Genomic DNA, 23869 nt, shown 5'->3' on the forward strand with positions numbered 1-23869 from the left:
CATTTAACAGTGAAATGTTTATTATATATACATATATAAAACTGTAAATTAATATTAAACTCTAGTTAAAGTTTGCTTTCCACAATGGTATGAGTTAGCATTCTGAAACAATTTTACAGGCATTCTAGGCATGAGCAAATAAGTATACTGATGTTAGTGGGAACCAGGCTTTCATTTAGAAAAGAGAATTACAAATATCAAAAGGGAGAGGACTACAGAGTACCCTGTGGTGAGACTAGAACCAACAGTGTCATATGAACTCATGATTTGATACAGATAAAACAGATCGATGAAGAAGTAAAAGTACTTCCATGCATGTGTATGTGCAAGCTGTGCTATATGTGCATGGATGCGCATGGTACACATACTCATACACACCAATACCCAGCTTTGAACCCTTCTGAGGTAAAAGCAATGAGTCACCAGTAGCAATCAGCATACCCATCATCAAGGTCTTGGTTTCAAAATGTAGTTCTCCACTAAAAGGAACCAGAGTTCCTTGTGTGAGCATCAACTAAATTGGGTCATTTCTGTCAAAGGGCTAGCTCAGGTGGTAGAGCATGAGACTCTTAATCTCAGGGCTGTGAGCACCACACTATGGAATATGGAATAGCTCCTGCCTAGCTAATATCATTGTGTGGACATTAGCTAATTTCCCCAGTTGGCTGTGTGCTCTGTGGCACATCACCTAACTCTGTTTCTGCCTTCAGCAAAGAATTGTTTGTCATCATCAGATGTCCTAACCTCAAACTTCTAGTTTTAAGATAACCACTGTCCAAAGGAATTTATACTCTCCCATCCCAAGGTCTCCTTGACCCTCAGGTTAATTATATTCTTGTGTTGCCATTTCAAGTCAAACAGTCACTTCAGGCCTCAGATCACTGGAATCCTAGAATTCCGCACCTCATGGGTCGCCCTTTGTCTTTGTGTACACCAACCAAATTAAGTTTCATGTTCGTGCTCTCCAATCATGTCTGCTCTTCTCTTCCCCAAACCCCAACCTTAGTCGATCATTAAGACTGAACCCGAGCTCCCTCGTAAGAACAAGGGGGCAGTCCCTTGTTAGGGATAAAAACTGAGGCGGTCTTTCCACCCCATGTGCTTGCTTGCCTGACTCCAGAGGCACACTCTTATGCAGAAGTAAATTTTGCCTTGCCTATCAACTTTCGAGCATGTGATTGATTTGTGATCACGGCAGTGCCCCGATATTTCTAACACTTGGAGAAAGACTGATTCTAAGGCTCAGCAGAGAAAAATACAGGATGAATATAGAACATTCAGTTGCACCAAAAGAACGTGCTCAAAAAATGATGGGAACACTTCAAAAAGACATAGGAGCAAGCCTGAAGAAGCTCCCACTGGCCAGATGTAGGGCAATTTAAGCATTAAAATAAATACTGACAGACAAGTTTCAATTAGGTAGGCAGATGCTGGAAAACTGAGTCCATCAGGAGAATGACTTTCCTCTGGGAAAAGTAAGAGATCTAATAATTGGGCACTAGAATTACCATTCACTTCACAGAAGAAAGCACTCTAGAAAAATGAACCCAGTTGGGGGTCAAACATTCCAATCCACATCTTCATTGACTTACATCTGGGTTTTTTTGGTTTTTGTTTTTTGGTGGGACTAGAGTTTGAACTCAGAGCTTCAGGCTTACTGCTTGGGTCACACCTTCAGTCCCTTCTGGCTAAATATAGGAGGACTTCATAGTGAGGCCCCCCTCAAACCAACAAACAAAAACCCTAAAAAGAAATAAAGCATACAACTTTCCAAGGGGCTTATACAAAATAAGTTAGATGTCATTTGTGTGAAGAATTCACACAGCTGAAATGTCTTCAAAAACATTTAATATTGTATTCTCATCTTAGAAATAGTAACTTAGAAAATTTTTCTACTTCAGTAATTTTGGGACAAATCTGAGACTAGACATGAATCCTTTCAGCTCCTATATAAATATTTATACATACATAAATTTGTATGTGTGTTTAAGTCAAGCCTCCATCTCCCCACAATTAATATGTACAAGACTGTTCAAAAAGAAAAATACGGTGACTTTTGTTGGTTAGCACAAAAAGAAATAAATTTGGTAACAAAAGAAAATGCATAGGAATTTGAAAGATAGTTACATAAGTAAAATATATTTTTCCCAGGTTTTGTCAAATATCTTTTCTCAATGGATAATTTGCCTTATGGTATTATAATAGCTGCATTCCCAGCACTGTTCCTTTTAATATAAAACAACCCCTGTTCCTACACTGTAAATTTTAGAATATGTATACATTCACTTTTTCCTAAATCTCAGCCTCCAAATGTTAAATACCACCTTCTTTGCAGATCGGAGCTGCACAATTAAGACTCTGAAACTTAGCTCTTAATAATATTAGGGCCTCTCCTCAGCAACAGAGACCTCCTTGGCAACCTCAAAGGTTCACATGGACAATCCTGAGATAATGCACTCTGAAGACAGATGTTAGGAGAGTAGACCTCTGTTCTTTCTGGTGTGATCACACTGAATAAAACTCCTTTCCTGTCTTCATAAATAAATAAATATTAGGGCCAGGTTCCTCAAGCAACCTAAACTGAAGGAGAAATACCTTTAGGGAGAGAAATGTATTATAAAATAAAGATTTTATACCCAAGAGGCTCCTTATTCCTAAGGAGCACCTCGTTGTCCCAATATGCCACCAAATGTGTACTTTGTTTCTTAGCATAAAATTTGATTCTTCCATTTTTCCCCTGAATGTGTCTCATCTGTTTTTATAAATCTCATCAAATTCACTCTATTAAATACAGGCTGTTGAAACCCAAAGTAGGTTCTTCACACCTACAGTGCAAAGATTCCCTCAGGGGAAAAAAAGCAGTAATAGCATTCACACAAAGACAGAGACATGAAGTCACCAGTGCTGTAAAGCAGTGCTTGAGGAACAAACAATGATCCAGACTCATTTCCCACTCACACCATTAAAGAACTGAAAGAATTTACACGAAGTCTGAGCCCCAAGGCAAATGTCAAGTTCACATGTTTTGTATTACCTGGATATTGCAGCTTTTTCCATTATTTCCTGCTGAATGAGCCCAGATGGCTCAATGACATCCAATATAATTATGCTCCACAACTTGTCTGATTTGGGTCTCTGCAACACAGCAGATTCATCCTCCGCGTGTCTCAGCCAAAACTCAAGTGTTTCTTTAGGAAAGTGGTTGGCTTCAGATATGAGATCCAGAGTCATACGATGCTGGTCTTTCTCCACAGAACTGTAAGGCTTAACCTGTCCAAGTGTGCCAGCAATTAGAGGCAAAATAGAGAAGCCTTCAGACACATCTAACACATAGAAAGGCTCGGGGCTGCTCTGTCCAGTTCCACAGCACAGCTCATTACCCTGACACCGCGTCTCTGGGGTCAATGAAGACAACACTTTCCTCATTGCAGTTTGAAAGCCTTCATGATATGGGGCATTATTAAGCAACGCAATTTCTGTGGACTCCAGCACACATGTCTGCTCGACAGCATCGGGTTTACTGGTCTGAAGGTTAGCCAGGGCACTACAGAGGTCAGCCTCGTTTCCTAAAGACAAGTCTTTATTCTTGGTAAAAGTTTTTACAACTTCCATTTCATGTTCCATACCCAAGACATTTACATTCTGGATTCTTAAGTAACAGTCTTCACAAGACGCTTCCATTGTCACATGGTCACCAGGCTTTATCCAGTAGTCTTCATTAGTAAAAAAGAAACAATTTCAATTGATTAATTTGGGGTGCTTTAAGTGTGAGGTTCACGTAAACTCTTCTACCTCCCATCTAATCCCCTATTCTTTCAATCATTAAAGGAAAGATTACATCAAAAATATACAAAAACCTAGGAAAATCCCACCAGCTTTCCTTAGGGAAAAACTAAAATTTGAAAAGTCAACTAATTTGTAGCATAATGGAGTCAAGAGCTCCACGCTCCATTACTGAATCCTAAGACAATCAGGATTATAGTCGGCTTTTCTTTTTCTTTGAACTGCAGTCAAACACACCACCATGTCCCTACATTGGGGAGGATGGGAAGGTATTAGCGTGCTGCAGGTGACTCCTATTGTCTTTGGTAATGAAGCTACTGAAAACAAACACAGGTGGGTTCTGAGTATTTCTTTCCTTTTTGGCCACTGACTCAAATACTTAGTGGATGAACTCAACAAGTTTAAAAAAAAAGCAAAACCAAACAAAAACTGGACAAGACCTACCTGCAAGGCCCTGCACGGGATAAACAGCCTGCTCCCAACAAGTTTCCTCACTGGGACTTGTGGATAAACTGTGCTCCTCATCAAGCTGGAGCACAAACCAAACCACAACCGCATCTAGAATTCCTTCTTTAATGACAGGAACTCCAATCTGGTCAGGTTTTCTTGTTGCAAGACTTTTTAATTCCTGAGAAGAAAGGTAAAAGGGATGAGAGGACTTTATACCTTGCACCTCTGCATGCCTCAGTATCATACTCCTCCATCTCTGAGGTTCTCAGTCCTGCCCGGCACACTGGGGAATCAGTATGTTGGCACACTATGGGAAGCTCTGAGTCTACAGGAACAGCATGCTGTTACTAAAAAGACCAGGGCAGATGTAAATTACTGGTGCAGAAAAGTCCAGAATATATTGTTGCATGACAAAGGCAAGTGGCAATAGGGATTATTTTGTTTTTTAAAAAAAGTTAGTGTAGAAATATGCACTTCAAACTAGTGATCTGGGAAAGAAGGACAAAAATTTAAAAAGCGAAGAAACATCCCAGAATTTTTTCATTTCTACTATTCTATATTGCTTGAAAGTGTTAAGCAGGCTTTCAAAATTAAAACTGTAATAAGAGCATGTGTGTGTGTATGTGTGTAAGAAAAATTAAAATGAAAACGACAAAACAAACACTTAAAAAAAAGCCAAGCCTAGTGGCTCACACCTGTAATCCTAGCTACTTAGAAGGCAGAGAGTGGGAGGATCACAGTTTAAGGCCAGCCTAGGTGAAAAGTCAGAGAGATCCCCACCTCAACCTGGGCATGGTGACTTGCTCCTGACACCCTAGCTACGAAAGAAGTGTGAACAGAATAGTAGTCTAGACTGGCCCAGACATAAACATAGGACCCAATTCAAAAAATAAATAAAGGAAGAAGGACTAGGGGCATGGCTCAAGTGAGAAAGCCCAGCAAGTGCAAGGCCCTGAATTCAAACACCATTACCACAGCAGTAATAATACGGAAGAGGAGCTTGGGGTGATCAGCAGCTGTAACTGTTATTTCCTATTGGTATGTTATGTCAGATAAGCAATGCTCTTGAAGTTCAAGCAACACCAAATTGTTCAATTAGTTGCAACCACCTGAAGAATAACCTTGTAACCAGCAATAGGGGTGGAAGGGCATTAGCACTAGGGTGAAGTAGCCTATAGAATTGCACATAACCATATATGGGTTAAACCTTGTTGTTGTTGTTTTGTTTTTTTTTTTTATTGCCTCTGTAACCTACTTGCAAGGGTACATAAGGTGAGACCCCTTTGTTCTCAAGGCTCAACCTTTGGACATGAGTCCACTGAGTCTATGCCGGCACAATAAAGCATTGCTTCCTCATCTCAGAGTCCTGTGTCTGTTCGAGTTTCCTATAAAAACTTGTCCTGCATTTCTCAAGATTAAACTGGTTTTAAAACTCAAAGTTTGGGTTGGGAGGTGAAGCTAAGTGGTAAGAGTGCTTACCTAGCATGTGTGAGGCTGTGGGTTCCATCCCCAGCACCACCAAAAAATAAGATAAAATAAACCTGAAAGTCCTCTGTCTCAGGAACTCCTCTGTGCAACCAAAACGGGACAGTTGGTCAACCACCCTAATAAAATACAACCTTGAGATTTGGATTCTTGTTCATTTCGAGGAAAACTGTTAATTTGGGCACCAGTGGCTCATGCCTGTAATCCTAGCTACTGGGAAGGCAGAGATCAGGAGAATTGTGGTTTGAGTTCAGCCCAGACAAGTAAGTTTTCAAGACTCTATCTCAAAAATACCCAATACAATAAAGTGCTGGTGGAGTGGCTCAAATGGTAGAGCACCTGCCTAGCAAGCGTGAGGCTTTGAGTTCAAGGCCCAATACTACAAAAACAAACAAAAAAACTACAAAAACAATACTACAAAAACAAACAAAAAAAAGGGTAACATGACAAGAGCTTCCTAAGACACATATACAAGCACCTGGCACACTGTACATCCTCCAAAATCTTAGGGAGCTTTTCCTTTGTATTTAAACTAAGTGAATAATTTAAGAGAGAGGTCTAATTAATTACCCTTTAATCATTTTCTGTACCTCTAATAAGCAAATTATTATGCAAACTCATAACATTGTCCTACATATAATTTTAAACAATGTATGAAATTTAATGCTTGAAAATAATGATCAAGCTTTTTGTTTTTACCTGAAGATTGTTGAAGTCTACTGTCATAATTTCAAAGCACTCTGTCAAAGCCAAATACCCTCCAGGAACTCGACTCATCTTCTCAGTCGTGTAAGGCTCAACTGTTTCTTCAGTATCTACAGAATAAGCTGGACTCTGAAATTTCACATTTGTTGGCAAATGGATACCAGCAATGTCCTTAATACCCACTCTGGTGAGAGATGAAATACGAGAAGGTGGGGAGAAAGATGGGTTTTAAAAGAATCAAGAAGCACCTTCTAATACTGAGTCCAGAAAAAATAAATACAAAAATGAAGTAAAACCACATAGGCAAAGGTTTCTTAAATTATACATACAATGACATAAAGGAAACAAATGATACATAGGTCTATATTAAAATTAAGGACCTCTTCTCATAAAAGGATGCCCAGTAAGTAAAAATGCAAATCACTGAAAGAAAATATTCAAATATATAATTCAATGAAGGACTTATATCCAAACTACATTTTAAAATTCCTACAAATGAAAAGTTGCTTGGCTTCAGTTACTGTCTGGGTAATGAAGTAAAACCATCGTGCACAGTATACACCCCAGAAGAGGGAAATGAAGCTGTCAACACTGAGTGGAGGTGTATATTCAGTCCAGCACTGCTGGCAGGAGTGTAAAATTACTAAAACCACTTTGGAAGACCACTGCAGTACCTAAGAAGATGGACCTATCTAGTCTAGACTCACTTGACACAGCAACCTCACAGTGTTTAGCATCTTCACTTCTGGGAATACAGCAAGCAAATATTCATCCACATTGTCACTGAAATAGTGTTCACGGGACTGGAAGCATGGCTCAACTGGTACAGTGCCTGCCTAGCATGCACAAGGACTTGAGTTCAAACCCTAGTACCACTAAAAAAAAAAAATTCAAGAATGTTTTGTTTATAGCTCCACTGTTTCCAATAGCCAACTGATAAAACCTAAATGTCCATCAACAGTAAAACAGACAAATGTACTCTGGTATATTCATAGAATGGAGTATTATTCAGCAATGAAAATGAACAAACTATACAAAACAACATAGCTATGTTGGACAAAAGAAGCCAGATGCATGTGTGCTCACACATAAAAAATCATACTATGATTCTATTTGCACAAAATACAAGAGACAACACTAATGTATGGTGTTTGATGTCAGGATAGTGGCTACTCTCGGGGGAGTGAGGTTGTAGGGACTTTCTAAGGTGATAGTAATGTTCTGGTCCCAGATCTGAGTACTGATTATACAAGGGCACCAATTTAGTGAAAATTAATCAAATCACAAACTTAAGGTTTATGCACTTGCTATAAAATGTTCATAGGGTTGGGAGTGTGGCTCAAGTGGTGGAGGGCTGGCCTAGCAAGCATAAGGCTGAGTACAAATCCCAGTACTATCAAAAAGATTGTGTTCATAAAATTTACACTGAAAAAAAAAAAAAACACTTAGTGACTATTTTAGCAACACCACTTTATAAAAAGAAAACATTTCAGTATCACCTCAGAAGCATTTATTTTTTAGTCAATTTGCCTTCATAAATTTTAGAAGTTCAATTAGTCTCTTTCTAGAAATTTTTATTATACTCTCAAAAAAGTAAATCAAATGGAAATAATTATTTTAATAACTTAATTAAAAGTCACAAGTTATAGAAACACAAATTTAGATTATAAAATACAAATAAAAACTTATCACCAAAACATCAAATACAGCAAAAAATGAACATCCACCTTCACAGTACTCCTTATCCTATTGCTTAACTGTTAAGTTTGATGAGTACCTTCCAAATTTATAGACGAGTTTCCAAAGCATATATACTTTTTTAATACTTTGCTATTTGTCTTATCACTCCTTGTCTATTTTTCTTTTGTGCTGTTTGACAGTAGTTTGTGTTCACTATACCTATTATCCTTCAATAGATACTTCAATGAAATATTATTACAAATAAGGACATTCTCTTTAGTCACAGTACTGCTACCTTAGTATTTTCCAGTCTAGAATCTACATTCTAAGTTTGTCAACAGTCCCTTTCATCTCGTTTAATCTAGAATAGTTCATCTTTGCTTTGTCTCTCCTGACACTGACATTTTTTAAAAAGTTAAGCTAGTTATTTTACAAAAAGGCCCCAACTTGGGTTTGTCTGTGGTTACCTCACAATTAGGTACTGGTATACATTCTGGATGCAACACTATGGAAGAAAGTGTCCTCACCAGAAATCTTCCTAGTGATGTTAATTCTGATCACTTGGTAAAGATGCTGTGTGATTTCTTCTCTGTACACTTTCAATTTTCCTTCAATAATAAGTACTTTGCAAAAAAGATGCTTTAAAACTCTGTGATACCCTAACCCTCTCTAGATTTCCTCCCTGATTCAGCATCCTTTCATGATTCTTGCCTGCATCTTTCTTTACATGATGACTGCAAAGAGTAATTCTACACCGTTTCTCTATTATTAGTCAGCATTCCACTGTAAGATGTGACCTTTTACCCTATTTATGTATTTATAATCTATTATAAGTAGGAATTCATGGATCCTTATTTAATGGGTTTTGGTACTTAATTCATAGCCTTCATTTATTTTGGTTTTTAAATTATCCCAGACTTGGCCTGTGGAGACTCTTCAAGCATGCTTTTTGTGTCCTTTTAAAATGCCACAAGGTGGCATGAGTGGTGGCACACATCTGTAATCCCAGCACTCAGGAGGCTGAGAGAGGAAGGTGGCAAGTTCAAGGCTAGACTGGGTTAAACAGCAAGCCCCCTCTCTCTAAAAACCAAAAAAAATAATAGAAATGCCCCATGATTTTTTTTTTAAGCACTTCCTTACTTTCTGACACAAGATATTCCAGAAACATCTTGAATCCATCCTGCCCAGTCCGTGAAGCAGTCATTTCTGCAGAGGCTATAGCTTCTTTAGGTGAGCATTGCTGCTCCTAGGGTCATGCCTTGTCTTTTACACATACCAGGATACCATGAATTTCTTTTCTTTCTATGCGTGTACCTGAACTTTTTTGGATATTTGTACAATATTGCACTGGGTGACTGTTCAATCATAATTCATTGAAAGAGTTTCTTGTTGATAAATATTCAGGTAGTTTTGCGCTTTTTTTTTCCAATTACAGTATTACAATGAAACCTTTGCATACACAAGTGTTTGTCAGGATAGATTCCCAGAAGCAGCCAAAGATGTAGACATCTTCAGTTTTGTTATAAAATAAACTACTGAAATAAGTAGTTTCACTGAGCTACTAAAATGTACCAACAACGTATAAATTTTCCCCACATGTATGAAAAATAAGATATCATATATAAATAAGCAATCTGCTAATATAAGCAGTTAAAGATGTTATCCTATCAATATTAACTTCCATTTCTTTGACCAACAAAATTAGGGCATTCATGCTTTTTTTGGCCTTTTCAGTTTTTGTTCAAGCTTTCATGTGAAGGTGGCCAATTTTTACCTGTGTCACTTGTCTTAACTTTAGAGTACTGTATCTTTCATCACACTGATTTTTCTTAAATGTGGTCTAATTTGTCAATCTTTTATGGCTTCTGGACCCTATCCTGTATTTTGCTTTGGGAAGCCTTCGCCATTTAATGCAGTCTTTTATACTTATGTGTTTAATCCATCCAGAATTAAAAGTAGGGGATCAAACATTTTTCCTCAAATGAAATATATCATCTCAACTTTCTCCATGGATCTGAAATAGCACACCTATATCATATATAAGTCCATATAACTTCAACATCTATGTCTAGATTCCTTGTGTTTTGCTGATGTATTTCTCCTTACATCAAATACTGATTTGATGTCTATGTGCTTATCACTAAAAAAGGCAAGTTTCACAGTTCCTCAATTATATTCAAATACTTGCTTGTTCAAGTAAACGTAAGATCCAAGTGATTAGGTTCCAAATGATAATTTTTATAATAATGACTCTTAAATATTTCTACCAGGAAACAATGGAATAGCACTCACATGTATCTTTTCAGCACCTTTTGCTTTGTTTTGTGGCACTGGGATTTAAATTCACGGTCTCTCACTTTCTAGCCACTTGAGCCATCATCTCCCTGCTACTCACTCATTTTGCTTTAGTTATTTTTCAGCTAAGGCCTTACCTTTGCCTGGGGTCAGACTCAGACTGCAATCCTCCTGCGTAGGCTTCTTGTGTAGTTGGGATTATAGACACATGCTAACATACCCAGCTTTTAGGTTCAGATGGAGGGGAGGTTCCTCACTAACTTGTTTGCCAGGACTTGCCTGAAGCCACAAGCCTCCTGATTTCTGCCTTCTCAATACCTGGGATTACAGGCATGACCCACCATACCCAGCTTCCAGCACAAATAGTCTTCAACTTGCACTGCTGAACTTTGTAAAAAAGAAAACGGTACTGGGCCTCACTCACGCAGACTTACTCCATCAGAATATATGGCATTTTCATCTTTACAAAACCCTCTAGTGTACAGTTGGCAACTGATCTGAAGTTATCCTATTTTATTATGGTAGGTACTAGGTACTTAATTTCTATTTTGCTTAAGTACACAATTTTAGTGGTTTTCCTATAAAACAAAGAGAGGAACTATCGAAGGCAAGGTGTCTAGAGTCACATTACAACAAGAAATCTCAAGGAGACACAACCCAGCTTTTCTACTAGGCAATTCAGCAACACATTTCAGTAACCTGAAAAGTGTATATCCCTTTAACTCAGTCACTTCTTACTAAGGAATTTATCCTAATAAAATAATAAGGAAGCAGGGCAGCAGTATTCTAGCATTTGGGAGGCTGAGGCAAGAGGATCATGAGTTCAAGGTCAGACTGACCTACATAGCAAGACACTGTCTTACAAAATGATAAAGAAAATAATAGACAAGTTCCTAAGAACATGATGTAAAGATGTTTATCCTGGTTCTTAAAAGCAGAAAAGTGGAAGCAGCCAAAAAATTCTAAACACATAACATTAAGAAACTGATTTTATTTTTTTAATATGTGCATACAATGTTTGGGTCATTTCTCTCCCTTTCCCCCCCCCCCGCCCCCTCCCTTACCCGCCCACCCCCAGCTCCCTCCCTTACACCCCCAAATCCCTCACTACCAGGCAGAAACTATTTTGCCCTTATCTCTAATTTTCTTGAAGGGAGAGCATAAGCAATAATAGGAAGGAACAAGGGTTTTTGCTAGTTGAGATAAGGATAGCTATACAGGGAGTTGACTCGCATTGCTTTCCTGTACATGTGTGTTACCTTCTAAATTAATTCTTCTTAAACTAACCGTTTCTCTAGTTCCTGGTCCCCTTCTTCTATTGGCCTCAGTTGCTTTAAAGTATCTGCTTTATAAGAAACTGATTTTAAAAATCACGAATCAAATCTATTAACATGAAGAGGTCCCAAAGAAAATGCAAATATATTCACTGATGTTTTTGAAACAAATTCATAAACTCACACATTTATTTACACAGGGCTAATGTGAGACCAGAACACGCTCATTCAGTCAGTCTGCTAATGAAGGCCATTGTCTGTCTGGTCCTGTGCTACACGTACCAATCTCAACATTGTTACTATCTCTCTGATACACAACAAAAAGATGAAGGAAGGACATATAGCAAAGATGATCAGTAGTTATTTACTACTGAGCAATCGAGTGATTTTTCCTTCCTTCTTTTATTCACCAATACCTTCTAAAATGTTTTTACGTCACATTTTACTACCGTTAAGTTACTATGGGAGAGGACTTCTTAGAAAGGTCTGAAATTGCATCCTGCCCATCTACTAGTCATTTTAATACTGAAGAGTTACCAAAAAAAGGATTAAAGCTGCAATCTATTTTCACATTGGAAATTCTTGTTCAAATTTCACCTAAAGTCAGTCTGAATGTACCAACTGAAGGGTACTATGTTGTACTAAAATTAATTTTCCATAAAAAAAAAAATAAAATAAAATAAAATTTTTTTAAAGGCTAATGTAAACAGCATGAATTTAAAGGTCAAAAAACTACAAATGCTTACCCAAATAAATATGCACTAAATAACTTTTGAAGTATAGTACTTTTGGGAGTACTTTTTTAGGAGGGGTGGGTCTGGGGTTTGAACTCAGGTCTTCACTCCTGCAAAGCAGGCACTCTACTGCTTGAGCCACACCTCCAGTCCATTTTGCTCTGGTTAGTCTGGTGATAATATCCCAAGAATTATTTGCCCAGGCTGGGCTCAAACCATGAGCCTCCCAATCTCAGTCTCCCAAGTAGCCAGGGTTACAGGTGTAAGCTACCAGTACCCAGCCTACTTTAGGAAGTTTTCTTTTTGTGTTGGGTTTTTTGGTTTTGAGGTTTTTTTTTTTTTGAGACACAGTCTTGCTATATAGCCTTGGGCTGTCCTGAAATTTGCTATGTAGCCCAGGCTGGTATTCAACTTACAATCCTCCTGCTTCAGTGAGATTACAGTAGTATACCAACATGTCTGGCTAAAGTGCAGTATTATTAAAATTACTGTTTTGTAACATTACTATCAGTCACTTACCTATGATGTCTTCTTATCTCTGCACATTCTACCGCCATCCCAAATATAACAGCACTTGCTGGTATTACCTTCCCATACTTTTCACAATTACCATTTTCACCTTTGGTCTGAAAATGTGACAAGAAAAATCACATTATTACATATATACAAAAAATGTGTATGTAAAATGTATATGTATAAGCTTTGGTGATTTATAAGAAAAAATAAGTAAAGGCAAACGTTAAGTATTTTCATGGCTACGTATATATGTATATAGCAATGGATTACAGGTATTAAAAAAAGTAACTTTTTTACAAGGTAAGTCTGCATAACAAAAGACTGAGGTGAGGTATGACTTTAATTACCTCTTGAATAATAAACAGTTCTTCTTTTCAACCTATACCTAACTATTTTAAATCTGTATCATTTTCTGTAAATGGTGAGTTTTTATTGCATGCTAAAACCTCTTCATTCATGATACATATTGAACATTTATGTATCTATGATCTGGGGGCTATAGCAGACTTTAATGCAAAATATAATAGCCTTGTCCAATCAGTAGCCTGGGCTCAACAGTACCTTAAACCGTACCAAGCCAGCATAACTACACTCCCTTCTGATTATGTGCTGAAAGCCCTAGCGGTGAGGGCTGTGAAACTGAAAGTTAACCTCTTAACCTTTCCATGGTCAGTCCCCAGGCCACCTCAATTCCTGTGAATTCCTTCATCAAGTATTTTTTGCCTGTATCAACCCCTTTTGGGCACACAAGTGTACATTTACTATGTCGTTATTTAAATGTTTTTTCATGGTGCTTCTTCCATTTTTCCCACTTGATGGTGGGAAAAATATTTCTTATTGCTTTGCAAGTACTGTAGGGACTCAATAAATCTGTTGAAATAATGAATTCTTAATCAAATGTGTTTTTACGCTGCTTACCTTTGGTTGCAAAAGTAAATGCTCCCATGCATGAATTAAACTCTCCACAATTCCTTCTCCAAATAAACCTGCATCGACAGTTTCTGTTACAACTAGGGACACTCTATAGAATGATTTTTTAAAGATACATGTAAGTAAAATGTCATGCTATTTATATAAAGATTTCAAAGCTGAGAGAAGAGAGAAATGAAGAGTATGTTATAGAAACAGTCCACATGTAAATTTCTGTAATACATTTCATTTTGCTATCTTCCCCTGAATCCTGAGGAACTTAACTATAATGTTCCTTGGGCTCATCTGTTCCCTACTCGCTCGTGCTTGCATTGGGGCAGCGCACTGATAACAACCTCACTGGGCACTGATGCCTCCTCAGGCTCTTCTTGCATTACATCACCTAAGTCCTCAAGAGTGGTTCATACCCTTATCTTTCCCAGCCCCTTCCCACTCTAACACTCTATAAAAATACACTCTCTCATCAATGACTCCCCACTTATCAAAATGAACTGTCTTTCTCAACTGCCATTTTCTTAATCTATGAGTAACATTCAACACTGGTGAGAGACCTCCCTCTCAACAATACGATCTCTACCTTCTGTGATTCTGCATTACCCAAGTTTGCCTCCTACATGTTGATTGTGCATCTCACCACTTCTCTTGAGTCTTCACAAAAGCCTATTCCACAGACCTCTGCTCTCCATCCATTCTTTCTTTCTCCAAAATTCTACTGAAGAGGCACCAAAATAATTTCTCCCCTCTCTGAACTTCTTAGTTACTGCTGCTAATGGTAACATTCATTTTGTAATCTAAAGATAAAAAACAAGTTTCAGCAGTATTCTTTATCTTCCCATCTAGATGGTAGGTGCCTCGTGGGCAAAACTGACTTTGGTATCCTCCACAATGCCTAAACCCAGTATTTATAATTTCAGTATTTGTAATTGCGTACATTTAGAATATGAACTGTATCTCACTTCTTCTAGTCTAGCATCTTAGTCTAGAGATCTGCTTAACAGTCAAATGAATTAACAAGATTCTGAACTGAAATTCATATGTCCTGATTCAAAGCTAATGGATTTTTCTACAACTTTATCTGTGAGAAAAATATAAAATGAATTAGAGCAACTTTTAATTTATGCCATAGGCTGAATTGTGCTCCTCACCCCAATTCTTACGTGGAAACCCCTAACCTCTAAAGTGATTATTTCTGGAGACAGACCCATTAGGAGATAATTAAGGTAAAATGAATTCATCAGGGCGAGTCCCTAATCCAATAGGATTGTTGTCCTTATAAAAGAATAAGAGACACTGGAGATCTTTCCCACACAAAAGAAAAGCCATGTGAAGACACAGAGAGATGATGGCTATCTTCAAGTCAGGAAAAGAATGCTCACTTGAGAAAATACTTGCCTATTGTGTAAGCCACACAGTGTGTGGTATTTTAAGGCAACCCAAGCAGACTAACACAATTCAGGATAGTGCTTTTTTTTCCTACAAAATGGGTAGATATCAACCTTAACAATCTAATAGATTTCTTTATGGAAACAAACGCAGAAAACACTGAAAAGTGTTAAGTACTATGCAAACAAATTATCTGTGGAAGACTTTTAAAACGCAGAACTCAAATTAACAACTGAGTACAAAAAAACTTTCAAACTTAAATTTAAGTATGATGAGAAGATAGATAACCAAGAGAGGTTACAAAATAACTATTGTATTTTAAAAAGAAAGAAACCCTCTAAAATGAGAGTATTGACCAGATGATTTTTATATCCCTTCCAGTTCTCAAATTCCATTACCTTTATGATATGGATCACAATGTGATGATAAACTAAAAAGTCAAGACTTGCAGGATTATATTTAAGCATATAAAGGGCATAGGGAAAAACATATTGACAACTGGCACTTCCAAATATTTCATTTTAAACAAGAATATTAACGTGAAGTGTGGAAGCCCATTGACTCTGCTCGGTTCATGGTTTTTTTTGGTTTTTGTTTTTGTTTTTTGAGGGGAGCTGGTACTGAAGTTTTTAACTCAGAGCTTTATATACTTTGTATAGCTCTAGTACTTGAACAGTAGTTCTAGCTGTGTTTTGCTTTATTTTGGGGGTAGGTCTCACATTTTTGCCCACGGACAGCCCTGAACATCAATTCTCCTATCAGCCTCCTGTGTAGCTGGTACCACAAGCAAACATGACTATGCCCAGCTTACTGGTTGAGACGGGGTCCTGCTAACTGTCCCCATCCCCCCCACCATGGGGCTGGCCTCAAACTGCAATCTTCCTGATTACTGCCTCCCAAGTAGTTGAAATTACAGGTGTGTGCCACTACACCTAGCTTATTTTTAAGTACAATTATTAAATAGCTATTGATCATACAGGATGTATTATCTATTTATAAATTAGAACACTGACATTAATTTAAAAAAGAAGTAAAATTACTTGCTGAAGGTCAAGTTTATTAAATTCCTTGACATAAACTTTTCTCGAAATCTTTTAATATTTTTATGAAGCATATGTTATTTCTTTCACTATATTATCTGATATCTGTATCTTTACAAAATAAGGGTTCTAGCATTTTTGTTGTACTAGAAGCTAGAAATGTATCTTAAATTAAAAAAACAAAACAGCGAATTATAAACAGTAAAACAATTTTACGACATACCTTTCAGGAATGTGCTTTGGAACTTCTATGTCAAGTGACTTCATGTGGAGGAGTTTTATCCCTCCTTCCATCTTGTTTGCAGCCACTACATCACAGGCAAGTTCATACATGGTCTTGGATAACTCACAGGCATATACCGAGTATGCGCCAGCTTTTTTAGCAAACATGCTACAAAGGAAAAAAGTGCTCCATCAATAAATTAATAAATAAAACTCACTGTATTTTTCAAGTTTTAATGGAATTATGATGCCTTAAACATGGGTTTTTTTTCTCGTTCTCCACCCCAGCCCACTAGAGGTTGAACTCAGAGTCTCCTGCTTGAGCACACACTGCCAGCCCTTTTTGTGTTGGTTATTTTTGAGACAGGGTCTTTTCTTGCTTTATGCCCAGGCTAACTGGACGACAATCCTCCTGTTGTGCTTCCCTGCAATGCTAGGGTAACTGGTGTGCACCACCATGCCCAATGATTAGTTGAGATGGGGGGGTCTCATAAACTTTTTGCACGGGCTAGCCTCAAACACGAACTTCCACCTCCTACATAGCTAAAGTCACAGGCTTGAGCCTTCGCACCCGGTCTCTTATTCTTTAACACAATCATTAGTTGTTCTACATTGTTGGCACCAGCAAAAAAAAAAAAAAAAAATCACGATATGCATGCTACTATGAAGATACAAGGGACAAGAAGAATGCTGATAAGCTTTCTACATTCCACCAGAATAGTAATACAAAAACTACTCATAAAATTAATTATTAAGATTTCAGTAATAATCCCAAATTTTTCTTAGTTTTCTCCAGCTCTTGATAAAGCAAGTTACAGTGGAAAACACAATAATAGTAGTTGCATGAATAACCCTAACAAAATACGAAACTACTATTTTGAAATTCCAATGGCAAGTTTTTAGTACCTAGCAAAATCTGAAACTTACATCAGTAGAGATGTAAAGATAATTAAAAGCGATGACAGCAAACCTCAGTATTCCAGTTCCTGCTCCAATGTCCAAAACAGTTCTGGACCCTGCGCAAACCGCCTTTCGGATTGCCGCACTGTAAATCGCGTTCCTCCTGGCGTCGTTCAGCATGACGAAGTGCCAGCGTTCCACCAGCCAGTTTGCAACACGATAAAAATTTTCCTTTGCATCACTGAAATCAGGGTTTAGCTTCACTGCCTTATGAAAATACCCAGCTGCCTCATCTCTAAAGCCCATTCTAGAGTTCAAAAACACAAAGGAAAAGACAAAGCACAGTCAACTGTATGTACCAATTACGACGCCACCAACCTGGACCGGGAATCCCCCACCAGCACCCCACACCTCAGAGAAGGTTAAGCGTCTACCTCCCTTGGAAACCTTTCTGTGAGGACTGCTCTCCTCATGACTTCTTTCTTTTGTAGATCCCTATTTATTAATGTATCCCAGGACTCTGACAGGTACTTGAATGTAAACTGCTGTTGAGCTAAAATGTAGAAGCTCTTGTTACCGTCTCCGTCTTAAATGACTTGCGAGAACACCAGGTCTGTGGAAGGCTAGTCCCTCTGTAAAGCATACATGGCTGGGGCCCCTCTCCAGGGAGTGTGCATGCCTTTTCTCTCAGCAGCTGAGTAAATGGTAAGAGTCTTAACAAAGAGTCAGTTGAATCTGTTACCAGACTAGCTTATGCCAGTTGTACTGTCATCACAATTACATGTTTAAATTAAATACATGTAAAATCAATAAATATGACTCCAAAAAGAACTGGTATGTCTAAGAACACCTTAATTTTGGAAAAAATCAAAGGCAAGTCACTCAAAAATTGCTACTGAATTAAAATGTGAGCAAATCAAAAGTAAGCTGGGGGAAAACTATCAACCCATCTAGAGCAGAGCTTCTCAAACTGTCTGTGGTAAAGCACCCTTGTCCCTTTTTGAAACAACTAATTATTTGTAAGTCAGGATGGCACACTGCACCGGGCAGTATGCAGCTCACAGAACATCACCTTCCGGCAGCATCCATGTTGGTCTATGCTCCGTTCAACAGGAGAGCTCCCTACCACATGCGTGCATTCGCAGCAACGTCAAGTTGCTGTGTATCTTCTAAACGCACTCACTGTCTGCATTAACCAGTAACCTGTAGACCACATAATGAACAGAACTACGCTATTAGAACTCTTCTCACTCATACGTCTTCATAAGCACCTTTCAGCATTCTGTCCATTTTAAAGGAACTTAATTGGGCTACTCATTCTGGGTATGGTTAAGACATTGTGGCAAACAGGAGACCACACCCTAACAAAAAGCAATGCCATGTCAAATGAAAGACATTCATTTTTTAATATAAAATTAAAATGTTTAAGGTCAACATAGGCCATTCTTAACTTCTTATTGTGCCACTGCACAGCACACAGTAAAGTATGAAATACATTTGTATATAATCATAATTTGCTAAGACTTATTTACCAATGTGAATAAAAAATGTTCTAAGTATCAATGATCAATCTGTTGGATCAATGCCAAACCTTCTCCTAATTAATTTCCTGAGTTTGTGCTTCCCTTAAGATTCACATTTAATACATCATCAATTTTCTTAAACTTCAAAGCTAATTAAAAATATATAATCCACTCAACGTGTATCTTACATTCAAAGATTCAACATAGATGTCAATAATACTAATGGTCTACAAAAATGCCTCAGAATGTCTCTTTCATCTAGGAAAATCATTATCTTCGTGATTACCAACTTGAATACATTTTGTCTATATCTGATGCTATTGAACTAACAAAAGGTTGTAAAGTAGAAATGGTCCACTCCAAACACAAATTTTGTTTCATAAATAGATTTCAGGAGACAAAGTCATCATTTACTTTGGAAATCTTTCTCTCCTGGAACAGTGATTCTTTTAGCAGGAAGTGGCATGCTGTTTTTGATGAGAATAGTAGTATAGAATAACAACAACAAAAACCTAAGAACCATGGCCCTGAAGAATGAAGACAAACCGTGTAGCAAAACCTATACTCACACTAACATAAATTCTGAATTACCAATGTCTGAGTTAGAAATTTTGTTTAGTTACAGCTCCTCAAAGAAAATTAATGCCACATTTTTTGGCTCAGTAATTACCAACTACTTAGACTAGTATCACATAACAATAGGTCACCAACTATTATAATATGCCAAAAGTGTACACAAGTAGTTTCTTAGTACACTGAGTTTACCCTGAAACACAACCTTAAAATATTATGATTCCTACATGTGTATGAACTGGAAATATAACCAAATCCAACAGACTTACTCTACTTACATAAATGTAAGAACAACAGAAAAGGAAGAAGGGGTTTTGATGCCTGGTTCCAGTGTACTTAGGGCTTCTCCAGCACCAAGCTCCTTAACTGCATGGCAGCCAGCAGCATGCAGTAATGGACAGCCTCCCTCAGGACTTCACCCTACTTGTGGTTCTATAGCAGTGTGCCCTGGGTTTAACACTTCCCCATGAGGCTTTCTCTGGCATCCCAAAAGGCAACCCAGGTTCCAGAGAACAGATTTACAAGTTTCCTGGCAAGGTACCACGACTTCTCTGCCAGTCTGAACCACAGTTGCACCCTCTAACAAGGAACAGATCTCAAACTAGGGGAACTCTTCTGTAGATATTCTACCTCAGTCCTAGAACAGTGACTTTTATGTAGTATATGACATAGATTGTATTTTCCACCTGAAATTCTTTTGAGCTCTCCTTACTTACACTAGCTGATCTTTTATCACTCCAATCCCCTGTTACAGTTAATTCTGTATGCTAACCCATCTGTTCAAATGACTGTGTATAACCCTGTAGGGTGCTGCCTGTGTAGTCTCAGCTACACAGGAAGCTGATGCAGGAGAATCACTTGAACCCACAAATTTAAGACCAGCCTGGACAATACAGCGAGACTCTGTCTCAAAAAAAAAAAAAAGCCAATTACTGTATAATTTATTTATCCCTTATTCAGACCGGTACAGAATAATCCTTAACAAGTAACACTGAAATCACTACAAACCTGAAGAGATGTTCCCCCATACTATTGCAGATCACTTCATCATCAGGAAAGAGTTCCAAGGCCTGCTCATAGCAACCAAGTAAGTCTTGTATTCGACTGAGTGCATCAAGCTCTTCAGCCCATCTGAAAAGTGTATACTGAAAAGTTTCCTTTACAAATAAGAAAAAAGTGATTAGTCAGTAAGGATGAAGAATATACAACACCAGCTGAACATTCCAGAGGATGGAATTACTATTGAATGACCATCTTAAATTTCATTTAACTTCAGTATGCACTGTTTGCTGAATAAACATCTGCACAAATAAATTTCACCAACTAATGCCAATAATATGCAGAATCAGACAGAAAGGCCACTCTATAAACTTCTTCCTCTTTTGGCTGCCATATCTCACTGTTCTGATTCTCTCTGACCTCTTTTCTCGTGGGTCCCTAGGTTTCAGGAGTTCATCCTTGACCCTCTTTTCTTATCCACCCCAATGCACTAATTACCACCTACTTATGAGACTTTGTCTCCTTATTCTCAGACTCATAAATACAGTTTCCTATTGGTCATCTCAACCAGGCAGGCACTGGATCCCCAGTCTTCTCAAAGTTAGCTCATTTTTAATATTTCTTCAGCAATCAATGCACAAAGAACTGGGACTAAAATACAATAATGAAAAGCATAAATTTTGTTCCTAACCTAACAGAGCCCTGTAAAAAGAAATTTAGCCATCTTAAAAAAGTTCAAATCTTCCAAACTGGCCCATTATATTCCTCTCACAGGATGTTAAGGTATCACTCAACCTGACACCACAAAGTCACCCTGTAATGGTACACTAACTCCACATACAATATTCCAAACACAGCCAATGTGTCACCTCCTCTCCATTCCCACTATATAACCTCATCTGACCCTTGTACCCACTTGCTGGAGCACAGCAATTGTTTTCTGCCAGCCTAGCTCTAATCTCTCTCCCTCCAGCCATTTTCCATGCCTCTACATTGCAAAAACACAGCAGACTTTAAACATTCCAGCTTTGTCATGAAAACAATTTAAATCATCTTTGCATACTTTACACAGAAGAGTATAAACTGAAACTAAATCTTGACAGAGTTTTCTAGAAAGACAAGGATAAAAGAGGTCTAGCCCTGGCAGGGTGGCACACGCCTGTGATTGCAACTACTAGGAAGGTGTTATGTAAGAGGATCAAGATACCAGCCCCATGAGGGAAAAAAGAAAATAACCTAAAGCAAAAAGATCTGGAGGCATGGTTCAAATGGTAGAGTGCAAGAATGAGGCCCTGAGTTCAAACCTCACTATCGCCCAAAATAAATAAATAAAAAGGAAGGAGATTCTAGGTTGTGTGAAGGAAAAAAGAGATTATATGAAATGGATGAAGGGCTCTACAGTATAGTAGCTTGGTGTGGCTGGAGTGTGTGAGTGTGAAGAACAAAGGGAGCAGCAGGAACTAAGATTTCTGCAAATGAGACTTTTGCAAAGAAATATGAATCGTGTTCAGCAAGAAACAGAACTAGTTACTGAACTCTACTGCGTGTGAGGCATTGCAATACAAATTTTACATATACTTTTTCCCCACTGCTGGGAATTGAACCCAGAACCTCAAACATGCTACCACTGAGCTACAACCCCAGTCTAATTTTACATACTCTTTTAATACACACTAAATATCAGTAAGAGACACACTGTCCCCCATTTACAGAAGAGGAAACAAAGAACTGAGGAAAGGACACCTGAGCTGATCCATTATTCTACAGCTGCCTACATACAGAAGAGGAAACATCTACCATCATCTCCTCATGCAGTAGACCAGTAGGTCCTGAAACGTATTCTAAATTTACCAGAACTAGTAAAGTCTAGATGCTACTGACATCTAGCGGGGGAAGAACAGAGATGCTGCTAAATAAACATCCTACAATACACAGGACAGCATACACACTCTCAAGAAATTATCCCATCAGAAATGGCAATAGTACTGGAGTCCAGAAACCCTGGATGAAATAAAGTGAAATAGCCTGCAGCTGAAAGCTGAATATGAAACTAAATGAAATCATTTTTCGAAATTCAGATTCTGAAACTACTGGAAAAAATGCACAGCTTTGCCACAGAGTAACTGTTACAAATAATCACTGAAGCTTAGAGACACATCTTCAAATAATGATTACTGTAGATTAATCGTACACTGGTCAAAGACATACTTCCTACATACAATATGTACAATTGCAAAGGCTCCAAGGAAGGACGTGCTTAAATAAGAAACAGGGAGAGGGACAGGCTTACCCTGCCGCCTCATTTGCAATTCGAGGCCCTTCGAAATTTTAAGTGAAATGGACATGAGATCATTTGACTTTTGCTATAAAAAGCTGGCAGTGTAGAGATGGACTGCAGGAAGGAGCCCCCTAAAGAACCTTTTCCAAAAGTCAGCAGATGACTGTGGTTTCAATCAGAGCAGTAAACGAGAAAGTGGTGAAAACCGGACATAAGTTTGAAGGTGGAGCCGGCAGAATTTTTTGCTGGATTGTCGTGAGTCTGAATAAATTAAGGAGTCATGGATGCACAGTAAATATTAATAAATGCAACCACCAGTCACTGACCTAGGACCCCCTTTTAAAAAAAACTTTTTTTACAAAAACGGAGGATTGTGGCAGCAAGCTAGAAAAGGAAGTACCCTCACCTTCACGTCGTCTTTCAGCTCCGGCGCCAGGCTGAGCACCAGGAGGTAATGGGCATAGGCTGTGCCGAAGTCCTGGGCGCCCAGGCAGTGCTCTGCGCTCCGCAAGGACCGCGACACCAGCTCGTCCCGGCCCGCGGTCCCCGCACCGCCCCCGGCGCCCCGGCGGGACCTGGGCCTAGGCCGAGAGTTCGGCATGGCCGCGTCACCGTTTGTGTGAGCCCAGGGAAGATAAGATGGCTTGGATAGAGGAGATGACGATACTACAGGTCCATGTGACCGACCACCGCTCCAGATGCACCTGGGGAAAGCTGTCTGTCGCAGGTGAGCGCTCCCACCTACGCCCAGCCGGAAGCCCCGCCCTCTCCTTGGCAGGAAGCCGGCGCACAACGCGCAAGACTCATCCGGCAACTGCGGGCTCGGGTGGACGGGCGCGCGCGGTGATGACGTCGGCGCGCACGACGTCACGCGCACGTCGCCAAGCGCGCGGTTGGCCATTGCGCGCGCGTGAGCGGAGTTCCTGGGACTCTGCCCTTTTGATGCAGGTTTTTACCCCGGCGGAACCCAACAAGAAGAGCTTTCTGTCTCTCTTCCCTTGCTCCTAGGAGGGCGTGACTACGACTAGGAGCCCCTGCTGTGCAGATGCAGCCCGCGCGGACGCCAGGCCTGGTGGTTACGCTTGTGTTTGGATCGCGA

General features: G+C 38.9%; 1 protein-coding gene across 2 annotated transcripts in view; it reads right to left on the reverse strand.

Moving 5' to 3' along the window:
* Prmt9 (protein arginine methyltransferase 9) overlaps positions 1–23597 on the reverse strand; it is a 40570-nt gene extending 16973 nt beyond the window's left edge. The window contains exons 1-9 of one of the 2 annotated variants that reach the window (XM_020181362.2): positions 23177–23597; positions 20502–20650; positions 17468–17704; positions 16499–16666; positions 13841–13943; positions 12926–13032; positions 6418–6607; positions 4228–4411; positions 3035–3713 (exon numbers count right to left, since the gene is read on the reverse strand). In XM_020181362.2, the coding sequence (XP_020036951.1) occupies positions 3035–3713; positions 4228–4411; positions 6418–6607; positions 12926–13032; positions 13841–13943; positions 16499–16666; positions 17468–17704; positions 20502–20650; positions 23177–23371 (2012 nt within the window). In that variant the 5' untranslated portion in view covers positions 23372–23597. Of the gene's footprint in view, positions 1–3034; positions 3714–4227; positions 4412–6417; positions 6608–12925; positions 13033–13840; positions 13944–16498; positions 16667–17467; positions 17705–20501; positions 20651–23176 lie in introns of those variants that run through there. The other variant, XM_074041252.1, reaches the window with a different exon arrangement.
* Between the last annotated feature and the right edge of the window lie 272 nt (positions 23598–23869).

This window comes from Castor canadensis, chromosome 9, assembly GCF_047511655.1.
Source record: "Castor canadensis chromosome 9, mCasCan1.hap1v2, whole genome shotgun sequence".
NCBI lineage: Eukaryota > Metazoa > Chordata > Mammalia > Rodentia > Castoridae > Castor > Castor canadensis.